Source organism: Vanacampus margaritifer, chromosome 8, assembly GCF_051991255.1.
Source record: "Vanacampus margaritifer isolate UIUO_Vmar chromosome 8, RoL_Vmar_1.0, whole genome shotgun sequence".
NCBI lineage: Eukaryota > Metazoa > Chordata > Actinopteri > Syngnathiformes > Syngnathidae > Vanacampus > Vanacampus margaritifer.
In genome coordinates this window covers 1129656-1147720 of record NC_135439.1, presented here as the reverse complement: position 1 = coordinate 1147720, position 18065 = coordinate 1129656, and the positions used below count along the sequence as shown (strand labels likewise).

Here is an 18065-nt window from a genome sequence, read left to right as displayed (position 1 = left end):
GTTAGCAATTATGAGCGCCTTTAAACTTTTATGACTGGAGGAAGAGAGGATTTTTTTTCCCCTCCCGGTTATCAGCGCGGTAAAGACACAACATCCGCATTTAAAGTGCTGTGTTGTTTTGTTTGTACGTATCTTTTGGATACGTTTAAAAAAGAAAAAAGAAAAGGCAAGTCCAAGTCAAAGTGTGCGGAAAAACACATTAGCAAAGTCAGAGTCTGTAATGTCTTTTTTAAAAGATACTACATATTTTTTTATAAATAACTTTTGTATGGAACTTTTACCTTCCATTAGAGCTTAGCAATATCAACTTAGTGTAAATTCAGCCTGTAAAGTGGATTCAGAAATTTGTCACTTAGCAAACAATTCATAGTAAGGGTGGGAATCTTTGATTGTCTCACGATTTTTGGGTGTGCGAATTGATGCAGATCGATTTTCGATTCAGAGCGATTTTCGATTCAGAACGATTTTCGATTCAAAATGATTTGGCAATGATTTCTACTTCAATTTATAGAAGCGCAAAGAATCGCCATGATCTACTGTACTCCAGTCTGACTTGCTAATGCTAATTAGCACGCTACTCGCGGCACTTTTATCACTCAAAAGAACGGCTATTCATACATAAGGGTTAGAGAAGCATGTTAACATTACTCACCGGCATTTGCTCTTCCTACGCTGCGAAAAAGCTTTGATTGGCGTAACTTGATCGTGACTTTTTCCTTCTACTCTCTAATATGGCTACAACTTAACGGTGTATCAGAACACACGGAACCACACTGCCCCTAAGTGGCCAAATTGTGTATAACATGAACAGTGCTCCCAATAAAGGCACACACAAACGAGGGCGAGACAGTATCAGATAATTTAAATGAAATTGATTTTGGGACAATTAAAATCAATTCTGAATCATACTAAATGAGAATTTTTTTTTTTTTTGGGGCACCCCACTATTTCATAACATTTAGCATACCACTACGAGTTCGAACCAACTGTAATCCTTAAGAGGTTGTTTGGGTTGAATGAGGACGGAAACAGCCGCCTATGCTCTGTCAATCTTTTGATTGAACAGTCACAAAATATAGTGAACAGAAGCAAATTCTAAGCACATCTGCCAAGCGCTTGATTAGGTCTAGCATGCAAAAGAAGTAGTTGAAAGAATCCACATGGTCAACACGACGATTAGCGGACCTTTCCAGTGGCAGGTGTGGTGTATCTGGACCGTTAGTCCCCGAAGACTTGCCAATTTAATGACGCAAGCACAGCGGACCACCTGGCCGGGACTGGCCGAGAGCAGACCGGAGGGCGGGCGTGATGCATTAACCCCGCGCCACCTGCCAACTCTCGAGGACGACCGACTGACACTTTCACACTTTCACACCGGCTGACATGTTATGTCATATGCCGGCCACTATTAAGACCTCGCGCTATGATGTGGAACCATTGGGACAAGTCACTGTTGTCAACTTCTGACTCAAGAAACCTTCTTATGCTGACGAATGCCGTCCTAGTTTGTTACATAAACAAAATCTTTTCATGTCAATGTAAATCAAGTAGATCTTGCTCTTGAAGGAGTTAGGATTTTGACTAAACTCTAAGACTGCGCTGTATGGACCTAAAATAAAAACAAATCTTTTCGCTAAAATCCACGCCACCAACAAATAAAATCGTCAAGTACGTTTTTCAACTTGTAGATGCAGAAGACATCTCGCTCAGCTCGTCTGTTAATTTCATGTTCCGACATGACTGGAGTGACAAGAAGCCACCAGTAGATGGTGACGTCGCATCCCTTTGGATCTTTTGAGTTGCAGATTTTAAGATTGTAATCTCGGTTTGTCACGTCATCACCGATTATGATGGAGAGAAATGCAAGCAACCTCGCCGCTAAACCAAGAATGTATATTATTGGAATCAACAATTTATGTTAATGAGTGAACGGCAAACGGCATTTAAAAAAGCTACTGACATTCAACTCGAGCCTCAATCTTATCTGCAAAAAACTTTACAAAATGATTTAATTAACTCATTCACTGCCAGCCATTTTCACTGAAGCAACCCCCTTCGTTTGCAATTTTGCAAGGTCCACAGAATATTGTGTTCTATTGTAATTAAAACATGGAACCTACCCAAAAGAAAGATGAGAGTCTCTTCTTTCATCAGGAAAAAAAGTATATTTCTATCTGTTTTGCAGCAATTAGCATTAAAATATAGCGAAGTTTAATCATTATTCACAAATCTGTTTAAAACAGTGGGGAAAGGGAGCTTTTTGCGACATGGCCCTGGTTGATCTCTTATACTCTGCTGCCACCTGCTGGCCGTTTTTGTAATAACGACCATTGCTTCAACCATTTTCTTCAGTTCAGAGGCTGCATCAAAGCCTTCTGTGTGCTCTAGCATAAAAAACACATAAAAAATGCATAAATACGTTACTGGGACAATGGCAATATTTTAAATAGCAAATTAGTTAATTAATTAAATGATTGTTTTGCCACTACAAGCCCTTGTTTTGTTTTCTGTATTGTTGTAGTTCAAGGTGTTCCAAAAGCAAAAAAATAAATAAATAGCATCAAAGTTACTTTTCAGAAAAATCTCATGTCCTCCACTAAATGATGACCTTTTCTAAGGTTTCTCTTCTTTTAAACTTTTTATTTTTTTACTTTCCGTTACAATATTTTTTGTTACATGTTCAATAAACAAAGAAACAAGATTTTCCTGTGGGTCTTGTAGGAGTGAGAGCGGTTGGGAAAGGGTTAAAAAGCCAAAGTCTGCTTTTGGGCGCGCGGCTTGAGCCTTTAAATAGCGTGATTTGAAAGAGCCCGGCGAGGGGGCTTGAAGCGCAGCGCATCTGCTGTCCCAAATTCAAAAGGTATGGCGAGCAGCATGAGGGCGCTCGTACTGACGTGCATGCTGCTGGCGCCGTGGCTGGCCGCCGGCACGGCCGCCGGCTCCCACGGGGACGCTGGGCCGGCGGCGGGGGCCACACCGGGAAGGCAGCTCGGCAGCTTCTACGGCAGCTACTTCAGATCCACGCGGGCCAGAGTAAGAACTGACTTTACACTTTCTTATGTCTTTTACTTACAAATGTGCTACTTGCAAGGAAAATACCACAGAGGGTGCAAGATTAAGACTGGATGCAGAATCATGACTTTTAAAGTTTGCTTTAAAAGACACAAATAAAATATCAACATTAACTTTATAAATATTTGATTTTGAAAAAGGCTAGTTTCATAATCAGGGACACGTGATTAAAAAAAAAAGTTAAGGAAAGACCGTTTAAAAAGGATACTAAATAATTGAGTTCAATGTTAGTCAGTAAAATTGTAGTTGTAACTTTCAATAAATATATATATATAATATATAATATAAATGTGCGATGTTAAAGGGGTCGTGGCTTACAAAGTAGGGGAAAAAACACTTCTAATGATGCTACATAACAGTTTAATCATTAGATTAGATTCTCCCGTGGGTATAGAATTTGTGTAAAAGAAAACAAGAAAAAAAAAAACGTTACTGCTTATAAACCGGCTTATTTTGTTCCATGTGTAAGAAAGGGGGTGTGCCAACCTTGCTGAAGGGTGTTTGTGTCTTAAAAAGTTGGGCAATGACTGCTTTCAACCATACAATTTGAATCGAATGTTAATGAATTCCGATTTCATCATTAGATTCTCCCCAAAAACTCCCCCCCCCCCCAAGGCTGCACAAAGGCTGTGACCGTTATAAACTCTAAAAGTTCATTTCTAACACGAACCTTAAACATTTTTTCCCCCCTGGAGACGCATACAAATTCACCTACACGTGATTTAGTGGCCAACTCTACATTTGCGGAAGTCTGCTCTTTGCACACTATTGTGGAGGCCAACATTTCCTGACGGCAGACCGATCCTCCACACTGGAAAGACTTGACATCCACCACAGAAACCCTCACACAACCACAAGAAGGCGTTTCACAAGCTCGCCAGCCAACCAAACCAAACCTTTGACGGCTTTGCGGTGAAAACGCTGCATGAATCGAGCAAGTCCATTTTTCAATGTGATTTGCACTTAGCGCTCTCGGGACCGCTTGTTTCTCGGAACAGTCTGAAAAATCCCAAGTTTTCCCATCTGTTGTTAAACACTCAATCAATTTGGTCACGGTTGCCGAGCGGAATACTGAAGACTTGCAATGTGAACCCCAGCCTCGATGCTCCATTTATTGTCCAGCGATACATTGCTTTTTACGGATAGCTTTTGTTATATGTGATGATGTTCTTTAGTCATAAAAGCTTGAAATGTGTTGGAACTTTACACTTCCGTCAAAGAGCAGGTCTAAGGATTACATGGCAAGAAAGCGGAAATCCAGTTGGAAACGACGTACAAGGCTTGGTTAGGACTGCACCAGCCAGGTCAAGGTCAAGCCTTGTTGCATGACAGATGAAGCCTTCGAAAATCACAGAAGAGGCTCAACGTCCTCTCAGACAAACAGTAGTCCAGTTGCAATCAATTCAAATGAGCGGAATAAATGCATGCATTTAAGAACCGTGTTTTATATTGTTCACCATCTCCACTTGTTGCTGTCAAAGCAAAATCCTGATCGTCAGCTTCTGCGACGCAAGAATCCACCATTGCTGCTGGTGTCAATGTCGGCGTGCGGCCACGTCAGCAATTGTCTCGAGAAAAATGCTTTTCCGATTGACCGGAGTCAAAGTTCTGTGTAGCGGACAAACGACACAAGGACATCATTCTGCCCGACACAGACGCTCAACAGCATTTACTGTTTCATGACAAATTAAGAATAGAACGGCTTTTATTCAGCAAAACTGGCTGAATGTAATAAAATTGACTGACTGATTAGTGACGATGAGAGAGAAAAAAAAAACAGGATCAAACTGGATTACAAATATGGCGTGAACTTGACTTAACTTCAAATCAACGTATACACAAACTTGTCTTTGACATTGGGTTCGACTGATTCCGCAGAGAGCGCTGCCTTCGGCCGACGAACCAGACGACGGGCCCATCCCGGCGGGGGGAGACGCATCAGGTAAGACAAAAAACGAACTTCATTTGCAAAGAATTCATTCACGGGGTGCACATTCAAATGGTCGTTGCAGTTGACCCCATTGAGATAATATCCAGGAATCAGTATCGGCATTGAACCGGCCTTATTTCACTACTTTTGTTCCGATTTTCTTGTCACTGTTGATTGAACTAATCATTTGAAAATCAGAAGGTTTATTGCATCCATGGCACGGTTTGAAATCACTCAAATGGCACAAAAATACATGGCTTCTGGCAACTTTTTTTCTTTAAAGCAACACTAAGGAACTTTCCATTTATGTTGATTATGGTGGCACCATATGGACAAAAACGGTATTGTTATGCCTGAAGGAAGACCACATTTCCCATAGGGACAAGCGCATTGCGTCTTTTTTTCTTCTTCTTAACTCACGCCAGCGAGTGATTTCCGGGCCAATGTTGATCCTTGAAAGTCCATTTATCCGGGTAGCTTCCCTTTTTTGTTTTTCTTTTTTTTCTCCTCGGGCAAAACTTTTCAGTTGTTTTGCAGCTTCTGCCAGGAAAGCAGTAATTGTGTGTCGACATTCAAGTGGACTTCCGTCTTTGCAACAAATGGGCAAATGTGTTCCTACCATCCTCCTCACAGTGCTAGTAAAAAAAAAATGAGGCCATGGCAAGGGTACCATTCAACTCGTTTTAAGTTTTCATCAGAAAAATTATGAAAATATTTTATTAAGGTTGAAAAGTTCCTTAGTGCTACTTTAACAAATACATTTACTACCTCCAAGAATAGAGATTTAATTTTGGGCCAAAATATTGCGTAAAATTGGATAAGACAGCCATCCATCCATCCATCCATCCATCCATCCATCCATCCATCCATCCATCCATCCATCCATCCATCCATCCATCGCTGGGGCCTTCTTTCGTCTTAATTGCAGTTTCGATCTCATCATCAATGCTTTACTCGTATGTTCTTTTTGTTGACTTAAGAAATGATGCTGGGTACTCACCTTTCACTTATAATGTATAAATGTTTGTAAAAGTCCTTCAATGTTTATGATTTGTATAAATATGATCTGATTCTTCCTCTTTTAAGATTATAGGCTGAGTTTTTGCAATCTTTTTAACAATTGTAGCCAGGTGTTTTCCAGATTCATGAACCAAAATGTAGTTTATTAGAATTATGCATCGTTTTTAACTTTTTACTACAGCATGGTTTCAAGTTCCATTTTCTTTTCTTGTAATTGACTTGTTATTGTTTGGTCCCCATTTCACTTTGACCAGCTTTTATAATCATGACAGCTGCTGATACTAGCCACCGATACTCATTGCTGAGTCGTCATGTGCGTCACAATGGAAGCGTCTTTGCACAATTATCTCTGATTGTGTTCATTGAAATTCCATGTATAAAAAGCATTAGTGGTATCGGTGCATACTCCCAAAAAAAAAAAAAGTGTCATCAAAGACCTTACACACAGGACAGCAAGCCAGTAAAATGGCAGAAAACGCTGGTTTCAACGGCCATTGTGGAAAGACCACGTCAAACTCAGCCACGTAACAGTAGACCAGAGTTGAGCATTTATTGATCCGTGACTTTCCCGCAGATACCAACAAATACGACGTTTTCCCACAATCTTATAATTAGATGACATCAGCATCTGGCGTGATGTGTAAAACACTCGCCAGACTATTGCTTTCAACAAACACAACTCTTACTCAAAATGCTTCCCTGACACCAATTTCGTTTTGGATATGGATATGGCCGCATCTGGTGACATTTTTCAAAAAGAACCCATGAATGGATGAAGTATTTTCTTGTGTTGCAGACCTGCCCACTTGTCTGCTGTGCGTCTGCCTCACCCGCTCGGTGTACTGCGAGGAAGTCAGCCCGGACATGACCGCCGTTCCCACCCTGCCCAAGGAGACGGCGTACCTGTACGCACGCTTTAACAAAATTAAAAAGATCAACACCAGGGACTTTGCCGACATCGGTAAGTTGCGGCGTAACACGCCAGCGGCATGGCCGCGGCAAAACTAACTGATTAAGCTTGTCACCTGTTCGAAACCACAAACCAATCAATTCAAGAGTATCCACACAGGAAGTAATCAATAAATAAAGTGGTTTTTTTTAAGGGGGAAAAAAAAAAAAGAGTTTGCTCAATAGCAGAGATTTTGGGAACTGCAAGTCCAAATTGGACATTCCAAAACTTCAACATGCGACGTCAAAGATAAATGAAGAGCGGTGCCGGTGTTTCCTCTTCATCACGCAACAGTAACGCTGAAGAGGATCGACCTCACGGCGAACCTGATCTCGGAGATTGAGGACGGGGCCTTCGCTCGGCTGCCGCTGCTGGAGGAGCTGTCGCTGGCGGACAACAGGCTCGTCAAGCTTCCGGCGCTTCCTGCCAAGCTGATGTCGTTCAACGCCAACCACAACCTCCTGAAGACCAAGGGTGTCAAAGCCACTGCTTTCAAAGTAGACATCACTTCCTAAAATACCAAATTGACCTTAACAGCAATGTTCAGTCTAACATGTCGGAGACGGTGAAGACATATTGGCAAGATATTCTGATATCCTGATTGATGAAATTGTCATTATCATAACCTGACAGAAACTGACAGGTCTGGTCAACTTGTATCTGGCTGATAATGAGATGGAGGCAGTCCCACAAATCCCGGAGAAGGTTCGGACCTTACATCTACAGGTATGTACTACAGTAGATATCGTTGAAGATTTGGAAATCAATCGGCTTTTTTATAAACTTTGGAAAAATTCAGCTCGGTGCCGCTTAGCAACACGACGTTTCGGAGAAATGTTGATTATGGACGCATCAAAAAAGTCTTGAAAAAAGTCAGACACAGAATGTCCGACATTTTGGTTTTTCTAGTGTCATTTTGGCAAATTGCTTTGTTCTTCGGTATTACGTTGAAAATTCAGCAGTTGATCTATTCTTAACGTGACATTTGTCTCAAGAAGGCAGGCCTGAAAAGTCGGACTTGCGATTTCCAGTAGAGTCCTTTTCAAATGACGTCTATTCAGTTCTCATTTATTGAATAATCAGTATCAATTAGCAACAACAGGAACTACAGTACGTCTATCATGAGTCGACCCATCGGAAAAGTCTCAAGTAGCCGTGCTTGAAAAGACACACGACATCTAACATTGGGATCTAAGGAAGCCATTTCGGGCCATGTTGACCGTTTCCAGGTCTTCTTCTAAGATGAAGGATGAAGGATGCGCAACGATGATGAAGGATGCTCAAGTGCAAAAGAAAGTGTAAGACGGCATCATGGCGTGCGCTTGGCGCATGATGGACAAGTCTGATGACACGCCTGTCATAACTCCATAACTGAGCAGAAATGTAGGGATGTGATAAGTCAAAGTCAAATACTCGGCCCGGCGGCTTTTGCTTGTGGTGCGGGTATGTTACTGCCCCGGGTTTGATTGGTGACGCCTTCTCCTTCTCGCCACCAGAACAACAACATCACGGACGTCAACATCGACACCTTCTGCAGGTCCAACGACACCTACTACCTTCGACCCAGCCTCAGCGAAGTCCGCCTGGACGGCAATCCGGTGGTCCTGTCCAAGTACGCCGACAGCTTCACGTGCATGAAAGTACTGCCCATCGGACGGTACCGGTGAACAACCGCCGCCATTACTGTAGTCCTTCTCAATAGAATAACCCAAGAATTTTGTTCTTCGGGGGACACCAAAATATTCTGCATTTGGGGGGGTGGGGGTGGGGGGGGGGACTGCCCTTCAACGTTACAAATGAAGCACGAAACGTCAAATTACAAAGTTGTTTTCAAGCCTTCTGACGGGGAATATCAAATATTCAAACCACTGCGGCCAGAACTGCGACAACATGGAAAGGGCTTCGAGTTCCTGCTAACTTCGGGTCAAAGTTGAGTGGACTGCAGAACTGTTGATGCCACTTAGAAACGAAGGCCTCGGAGAACAGTTTAACATCTTCTTGAATTGTCATTCTCATGTTGCACCTTCAATAAAAGACAATGAATTAAAAAACAAAACCGATGTAAACACTATTGGAAAGATTTCTCAAGCCATTTAGTTCCAGTAATAGAAAAAATAAATCAATATCTACAACTCTCAATGGGGGCAGTGGTTTTGTAGACGTCATTTTTTACTTGAATTTATCGACTCAACTTGGATTTAAGTATGGAAGCATTTATCATCATTTATTGAATCCGTGTATGAAGTGTAGCCCCAACACATCCCCTTCAGTAATAAACATGTCTAATAAAAATGATTACCAATGTGTATAGAGAATAGTGGTTGTACAGTGGTATGCGTATGGCTTAAGATATTTGAATAAAGTTGAACTTTTTTCTTATGTGTTTGGAAGCATTGTTGGTGAAGAAGAAACATCCGTACAAGTATATTTTTTCGAGTGGATGGTCACGCTGATCAAGACTTAACATTGAGTCTGTATTGAATTGTCTCCATTTTCATAAGCTCAAGAGTATCGAGGCATAAAGAAAGCAAGCGAGGATCTCCCCGAACCCGGGAGAAAAGCCAGAATTTGATGGTCCAAGTGCTGCAGAATTCAAAAAATGATCATCCAAAAATGTGTCCCGATACTTTTGAGCCGCTGCAAACGGAGATTGTGTGCCTAAAATGGCTGTCATTCCCAAATGCTAATTTCTCAAAGCCAATCCGTAGGCCTCCACATTTGCTTGAATTCAAACCCATTTCAACGGCATATGAAGGCAATGTTGAAACACAAGTTGCATCTTGTTTTAGAACTGCACCGCAACAATAGCCGTCAGTGTTTTAACCACTAAAAACATCCACAGTTGAAAAATGCACACAAGAGCTTGTAAATGTTTGCGGTTTGTAGCCGTTAAAAGGCCGACCACCGTCAGCGCCGTGAAAATGTGGCTGTGGTCCACTTGCAACACAAACAACAAAACATGTGCCGCTATTTGTGTGTGTGTGCGTGTGTGTGTGCTTTCCTTTGCTCAACACTCCAGCGTCTGTGTGCCATTAGCAGTTGCGCACTACACAACAATCGCATTTTCCAACATTGCTTTTAAAAAAAAATGCAAGCGGAGCAAAATAAAAGTGAAAAAAAGCACGCAGGCAAGTACGGAAAATGCGAGTTCATGTCGTGTTTGTGCGCCAACTTGGCAAAGCTTTCAAGTAAACAGCGGCTTCGTTTTACTTCGACAAACTGATTAAATGTTGAGTTCTTACTGGAGGCAGGACAGATCTGCTAATTGCAAAACACACATAACATTGGTTGGAATTTGGAAATTCGCCTCATAGTGCAAAGGCCATGGGTTCAAATCCGGCCAAACAAAATCCTACTGGACTCTTTGACCGTGTGATCGCTAAAAGGCGGACAAGACAACATGGACGCCGATAGATGAGGGCCAAAGACATTAAGAGTCAACAATTTGCCCAGTCAGACTCCCTCATTTGTCCCAAGAGAGTTCTGAAGGAACAAAAGGCCGCAGATGCAGATGAAGGGACCGAAGTGGTGCCGCCGCTTACCTGAAAGTGCTGGAAGGCGCGACGTCGCTCGTCCATCCTGTCTGAGAAAGTCCTGAGTGTCCTGAAGAACAGCAGCAGGTCCTTGCTCTCCTCCACCCTGAAAGGACATTTTTTTGCACATCAACAACAGATGAAATGTCCACCATTCATCCATTTTCTGTAGCGCTTAGCCTGTTCACAAGAGCTGGAGTCGATATCCAGCTGAAAATTAATAAATAGTAGGGCCCAAGCGATTAATCAGTCGATTATAATCGGACGATTATTGGCCTTATCGGCCAAAACAGTCGGCCAATTGAGCCAAATGGCCGATTATCATCCTCTTAAAACATTATCCAAGAAGATTCGAGGACTCTGTAGCGTTCCTAAAGAAACAACATGCGATGGGGAGAGTCGCCATCCTCCGCGCCGTGCTGTCGTCATTCACTAGGCACATCCAAGAGTTTTGATGGTCCCTTTAGGAACGCAACAGAGGCTTACCTTACTTTTTTATTATTATTATTATAGGCGTTTCACATCACTCACTACTCACTGAATGCGTTGCGACGTAAATAACAATGGCGGCGTTCGTCCAAATAGAGTTTCTACAAAATGGATTCAACTGGAAATGATTTTTGAAAAATGAATCTCAATAGTTATGTTAGTAACAACCCAATTTATAATATAGAGCAAACTTGTCATTACAGTTGGGGTTCCTTTTAATGCTTTACAGCAGTTGTAAACAAGTGAGAATGGTTTTATTATTGACACATATATCTATACAATAATCTTCATGAAATTCTTTGATAAGGTCATTCTACTGTATGAACTTTAGATGGAATCAGATCAAATTATCTTAATAGCAAATGTTTGTGCGTAAGTGACACCCATTGAAAAGGAATGGGGGGGGTGTAATATTATGCATTATATATTTTTTTTAAATAATTGGCAGATTAATCGGTAATCTGTATTTTCTGCTGCCAAAAATCGGCATCGGCCCAAAAAAAAAATGCATATCGGTGGGGCCCTAATGAATAAATAAATAAAATAAATCCGCTTTCATGCAAAGAGCATCACCACTGTAGTGAAGTATAAAAATGATTTGTTTATGCCCATTTGGGTGAGCCTGACCAAAAAAAAAAAAAAAAGATGAATTTTCCACAGGGGCCTGAGGGGCTTGACGGCAGCTGGGTGAAGTTTCCACAAATTGTTATTCCACCGCACGGAGCCGATGGAAACGAAATAGCCAGCGAGAGCGAAAGTTTGATTTAAGTGCGGTGCACTCAACAGCTGCACGAATAATTGGCTTTGACACTTTGCGTCCGCAGCGCAGCCAAAGTTAAAACATACAGCCTGTCAATGCAAATATGTTCCAGTGTGGGCACAACTTCCAACTTAGATAATGAGCTCTTTTTGGCTTGCCAGATTGTCACATATGCGCTTCAATTTGCTCCTTCAAGTGGTTTGCAACTACAAATTAAAAGTGAAGACACTGACATGCCCGATGTGGAGTGCCAGACTTAAAAAAAAAAGTTCAGTCTAAAGTATACAATAGTATACAAGACCTGGAAATGGTTCCATTAGTTTACTGTAAACAGCTTCAAAGAATTGTTTTGACGAAGAAATAGTTGAGTCATTGGCAACACCGCCTACTTGCTAAAGCAATTGTGCTAACACGATTATGGTCTTCGATACCATGACAACCACGGAGGCGCTAGGGCAGAGGTGGGCAATCTCGGTCCTCGAGGGCCGGAGTCCTGCAGGTTTTGGAAGTTTCTCGCTTCCAACACAAGCTGATTCCAATCAACAGGATCGTTATCAGGCTTATGCAGAGCTTCCTGATGAGCTGATCATATATCAGCTGTGTTGGAGAAGGGCAACATGCAAAACCTGCAGGACTTCGGCCCTCGATGCCCTCGATGCCCACCTGGTGGTCAAAAAACCCTGGTCCTGCAGGTTTTGGAGGTTTCCCTCTTCCAACACAAGCTGATTCCAATCAGCAGGATGGTTATCGGGCTTATGCAGAGCTTGCTGATGAGCTGATCATACATCAGCTGCGTTGGAGAACAAAAACATCCAAAACCTGCTGGACTGCGGCCCTCCAGGACCGGGGTTTGACACCTATGAACTAGGGGGTTGCGACCAGGCAAGCGGCTACTACTAGACCAGAGTGTAAAGAAAAAAACGGAATGCCTATGACAGAAAGGCACAGGCAATGTTTTCACTCATGGATGCAGCACTTCAAGTACATTTTGCCAATTATTCAATTGGACAAACACAAATACTGCGTTTGACATGAGATGACTGAACATGAAACAAACAGGAGATATTTTGACTACTTTTACTACAAAGAGTTGCTTCTCTGGGGTGGGGTTGTGGAATTCAACAACCAAGTAAACCTTGTGTCATGATTGTGTTTTGGGTCGGGTCATCGAACCGGGGTTCTCCACGTGTCTTGATTTCCAAGAGGCATGCGTTGGGGTCGACCTCAGTGCATCTCGGCTTTGCACCATCAGTCTGGAAAAGGAACCCCACCCCCACCCCCCCCCCCCCTCCTCGACAGGCCACATCTGACTTTCTTCAACCGCGGGCCCAAAGTCCACAGGGTTTTAACAGCTCATCGGTCTCGGGACTTCCAAAAGAGACACGAACGAGCGCGTCGTCACTCAATCAGCCGCCGCGCTTGTGAACAAATGCGGCTCTCTGCGACGAGGGCCGAGAGCGTCCGTCTCCGTGTCACACTCATTACGCGCAGTGTTTTTCCACGTGTTGTTTTCCAGACAGGCCGCGTCCAGATGTGAGCGGAGAGCACGGCGAGCTTCGCACATCTGCTACGACTTGCCGAAGCTCTCGCGGGAGCCTGCACAAAGGCAACCTTGAGCTACGCTTTGCGTTAGCAACTCGCTGCTCTCTGGCGGACACTCGGGGCAGCGTGTCGTCGCCCCTCCATTCGTTGGAATGAGCCGGGCGGGAAGTACGTGATCACTCACCCGGAGAGGAAGCTGCTGAAGTTGTGCAGGTCGCTGGCACCCATCACGACATTCAGGCTGGAGATGGATTTCTCAGGCCGCTCCCCCCCCTGCAACACAAACACACACAAATGCAATCTCCAACATCTGTTCCCGTCGCTTTTCTGCAATCTCAAAACAGTGGAACCTGAAAAAATCTTTCCCAAGTAACATTTCAACCAACAAACTTGATGGCTTTTAATGTATACAAACGTGAAATATATTTGGAATGCTAATGTCGTTACATGAGGGTCGTCTGGCCTTCTCCCGGTGTAGCGACCAATCATATTGCAGCAGGGCGTGTCCTGCCTAGAACGCCAGTGGGGTTCATAGCAACGCGGCCTGGGAATGCCACAAAGTGGCTGGGGTGAGGGAAGTCACGGCTTCTCTGATTACCGCAGGTTGCTGCCCACAAAATTGACGGATGGACAACGTCAAAAAAGTTGCTTCAAACCTCTAATTTGCCAGTTTTTAAATCACTTCTTAAAAACCTCTTCTTTTTTTTTCTTCAAAAAACAACTTTTACTTGCAAAACTTGATCGTGAGTCGGGAGTCTCGGGACTTATCAGAACGTGCGGAACCACACTGCCCCTAAGTGGCCAAATTGTGTATAACATGAGCAGCGCTCCTAATAAAGGCACACACAAACAAGGGCAAGACCGTATAAAATAATCTTAATAAAATCGATTTTGGGATATTTAAAATCGATTCTGAATAGTTTTAAATGAGAATCGATTTTTTTTGGCACACCTCTACTAACTAAATCCTGTGCATTGTAAATGAACACATTTGTCAACCCTGTCATTAATTGTGCTATATAAATATTTGGATTGAATTAGTTGTTTGAATAATTTAAAAAAATAAATAGATTTTTGAATTGTGTTGCAACCCCCCCCCCCCCACACACACACACACACACACAAAATCCTCAGTTGCATTTTTCATAAAATGTTGTTTGAATTCCCAACATTGCTGCTCCACTGAATCTTACAAACACGAAAAACGAGCTCACGCAAGTTCCAGCACATTTTGATCTCAACATCTCGTTCTCAGCAAGAAGGAAAAACACAACAGAAAAGTTTCCCCACAAAAACATTGAAGCTTTCCTCTCGGCATCCATTTTGGTGTGTTACATTACTGAGCAAACACTGAGCTTACCCGGCAGAGATCCATCACCACGTGGCGGGGAACAAAAAAAACAAAAACAAAACAAAACACAATGAATTAAAGCAGTATTAAAAGAGCAGAGTGATTAATGGATGTCTCTCTACGTGCGACGTAACTTAGCCGTGGAATGAAAACAAGCTTAAACAATGAGAGGGAGGATTGCGCAAAGCAGCTGTTCTCCTTGTTAATCCGAATAATAAAAACTTTGAACTACACAAAAGGTCATTCAGTGATACTTTCGGATCATTTTACAGTAATATTTCTTGTTTTATTAGCGTGGTGAAACCTGTAACAGAGGTCAGCTGCTAAACTCATCACGGTGCACCAACGAGCTTGAACCTCTGCCACCCCCTCGTGGCCACACAACACATTAGCATCCTTTTTGAATGAAAAATGAAAAACCCCGTAAAGTGAATTCTGAAGATTTGTTCTGAATACATTACAGTGAGTCACAGGTCAATTTTGGCGGGTTCAGTGCATCACTGTTTTTTTCTTTTTGTTTTAATTCTACTTATATTGTAGAAAGAAGTTGAAGTGCAGCGTTCCTATAAGAAAACCCAACTGACTTTTAGCCAACTGCCCCCAACTGACCTACTGAAGTGGTTAAAGCTAAGTCACGTGACACCATTTCCTATCAAGTAAAAAGTGTTTTTGAATGAGAACAACTCGTAAGTCAACCAGCGTCACGTCTCGGCTCACCTTGACCTCTGAGAGCTCGAACTCCACCTGGAACGCCAACTCTGAGCACTGGCCAGACACACGCATCTTCTGCACTGAATTAGTGCTGCCTAAAAAAAAAAGAACACAATCTTTACTTGCAAGTCATAAATATTTTTATAACATTTTTGGAATAAAAACATACTGTAGTGTATTGTAACAACATACTAAAAGAGAATGTAAAGACGTAAACAGCATCATGATTTCATGCATTCATTCAATGGGTATAATGTGAGTGCCAGCAGGGGGCAGTATATTACATACAGACAATTAGGCAGACAAGAAGCACGAAAGAAGACCATCGGGAAGCGTATTGCATTCACTTGAGAGAAGAAAAAAAAACTTCTATTTTTCTGACTATTTGTTTTCAGGGAGCTTTGTTTTTTTTGTGGTTTCATTTCTTCTGTTTTTTTCAGAATATTTTTTTCTGCCATTAAAAAATATTCTGAAAAACAGGTGGGAAAAAATATTCAGGAAAACAGAAAGAAAATGGTGCTCTGTTTTTCCTTTTTTCACCTCTGAACTCTAATCGACTTGTTGCAGATTCGCTAATGGCAAACACTTTCCCGCATACCTCCAACGTTCCTTCAACTAATATCACTTACTGGCTCAGTTAAGGTAAGTATACAAACATGGCAATCGATCGGCATAATTAATTATTTGAAGTTAACAGTTAAGTTTCTACGGAAGCGTATTGCATGCAGGAAAATGTCCACCATTAGATAGTCTGCAACAAGTCACTTGGAGTTAGGAGGTAAAAAAATACAAATAAAAATAAAAACCTCAGAAAAACAGAAACTTATGCTCTGTTAAGCGAAATATTTTTTCCTCTTTTTTAAAAATAATTTGCTCCTCCCCCGTTTTTCGGAATATTTATTTTCCTGTAATTTTCCCTCATGTTTTTCTGAACAATTTTTTCCCCGTTTTCAGCATACTTTTTTATGATAGAAAAAAATGCAGTAAAACAGAAAAAAAATATTCTGAAAATTTTATTTTTTTTTAAAATTACACAAAAAAAAAAACAAAGCTCCACCCCCAAAAAATAGTGTTTTTTCCCCAAGTGAATGTAGTACACTTCTGTACCATCGCAGCAGTAATATTTTTTGTTTTTTGTTTCCATTATGATCTGTCAGCATGCATTACTACTATTTGCATTCAAATAGAAAATTGCTTTTAAGGGTTTAAATGTCTGGCAACATTGACGCTAGCTTCATTAGCCTGCCTATGGAGTTTGTATTGTGCGTTAGCGTTAAGATGGCAGACCTTCACAAGGTTTTGTGATTTATTTGGGACCCCCTGCTCCAAATTGTCCATGGTTGGGAATGTGTCTGTCAATCCTTGTTTGTCTGTATGTTACCTGACTTTGGCTGGCGACCAGTCCAAGGTCTACCCCACCTCTGGGCAGCACAATAGAAAACAGATGTCTTTTGGGGGGGGGGGGGTTGGTTTTTGACATACGGCTTTGCAGAGTGCTAGCAGTGCAGCTCCTCAGACTGATGCCGTTCATGCGGCTCTGCCACTGCAGATCCTTCTCCATCTGCTCCACTTCTTCCCTCAGACTGGGCAGAACCATGTGGGCGCCTTCTTGTGGCTCGTGTCCGCACACCAGCGACCTGTCACACATGCAGGCAGATGGCTGTCAAAACACTGAAAGGTGTGCTTCAGAGCTTCGTTACGCTTCTTTTGGTTTAGTGATTTCTTTTAATAATATTGCAATACTATCACAGATAATCGTGGTCATTAGGTCATACTCAAAATAATCATGATGTAAAATTTTCATACGGCTTTAATCTCTGGTTGCATGTGAAAGGTTTAATAAAGAATAACTCACAGTGCATCTTGCAATGGCTCGCTGGAATGCAAAGAGAGCTCCCCCTGGTAGCTTTGACACTGGCACTGTAGTTCTGCCACTTCTGCCTGGAGATGCCGAATGTTTTCCTCCAACAGCATCATCTCCTCCCTGTTCTCCACATTCACTCTTTCCTCCATTCTGATGGAAAAACCCAGACAAATACACTGCCTTACTTGGGTAAGACTGCAGAGTGTAGCACCGTGACAAATACGTTTATTTAATGAGAGCCATTATCAGAGTTGTAGCAAAACGTTTTGCTTTACACATATGGTAACACAACTGGCATTTTAAAAAATCTAATAAAATTCGTCTGTTATTATGGGTCAATGTGTCAGTGGATGACGTCAAAAGGTAATCAGCGCTTCCCCCAGTGCTCCTAAACAATGTCCATCATCGCCAACAGATGTTGAATTTACGAAATACGCCCAAAAATAAATTGTGTGGTTTGTTTGGCGAATACTCGCTTAGTAGTAATAGAAGTAGCTGAAGTAGTATACAGTACTGTATTTTGCTAGCTAAATTGAGACGGCAATCCCCTCAACCACACTATAAGTTGACAATGTCACGTCGAAATATTGAAAATTTACTGGTCCGTATGCATTATAAAACGCCTTATTAAAATGTTTTTTATAAAACATATTAAGTACACAAAACTGTAACTTACTTGGTAAGTTGTCGACTTTTTCCCAGCGAGAAGTGTTTGTAGCCTCGCGCCCTGTGGACGATACCACTTTGCCTTACGTCATAGGGGGGCTCGGAAAGGAATTTACTGAAAGAGGATATGTCTCTCTTCCGTTACAGAGCAATTATTATACTTAGTAGCAAAAATTGA

General features: G+C 42.0%; 2 protein-coding genes across 4 annotated transcripts in view; one reads left to right on the top strand and one right to left on the bottom strand.

The window, feature by feature from the left end:
* Positions 1-18006, bottom strand: part of cenpp (centromere protein P) — a 63603-nt gene extending 45597 nt beyond the window's left edge. For 2 of the 3 annotated variants that reach the window (XM_077574253.1, XM_077574255.1), the window contains exons 1-6: positions 17898-18006; positions 17213-17371; positions 16840-16994; positions 15364-15452; positions 13480-13568; positions 10514-10610 (exon numbers count right to left, since the gene is read on the bottom strand). In XM_077574253.1, the coding sequence (XP_077430379.1) occupies positions 10514-10610; positions 13480-13568; positions 15364-15452; positions 16840-16994; positions 17213-17370 (588 nt within the window). In that variant the 5' untranslated portion in view covers position 17371; positions 17898-18006. Of the gene's footprint in view, positions 1-10513; positions 10611-13479; positions 13569-15363; positions 15453-16839; positions 16995-17212; positions 17402-17897 lie in introns of all 3 variants that reach the window. The other variant, XM_077574254.1, reaches the window with a different exon arrangement.
* Positions 2837-8706, top strand: ogna (osteoglycin, paralog a). The gene is made up of 6 exons (XM_077573760.1): positions 2837-3033; positions 4951-5014; positions 6819-6983; positions 7266-7468; positions 7605-7697; positions 8468-8706. Exons 1-6 carry the CDS (start codon positions 2863-2865, stop codon positions 8636-8638), a joined length of 867 nt encoding a protein of 288 aa, XP_077429886.1. The 5' UTR covers positions 2837-2862; the 3' UTR covers positions 8639-8706.
* Positions 18007-18065: the final 59 nt, after the last annotated feature.

What these genes read in the sequence shown, in the direction of transcription:
- ogna (XM_077573760.1), top strand. Translation starts at nt 2,863, where the DNA reads ATGGCGAGCAGCATGAGGGCGCTCGTACTGACGTGCATGCTGCTGGCG. An exon ending in TCAGATCCACGCGGGCCAGA is followed by an intron (nt 3,034 to 4,950) that starts GTAAGAACTGAC and finishes CTGATTCCGCAG; the next exon opens with AGAGCGCTGCCTTCGGCCGA. An exon ending in GGCGGGGGGAGACGCATCAG is followed by an intron (nt 5,015 to 6,818) that starts GTAAGACAAAAA and finishes CTTGTGTTGCAG; the next exon opens with ACCTGCCCACTTGTCTGCTG.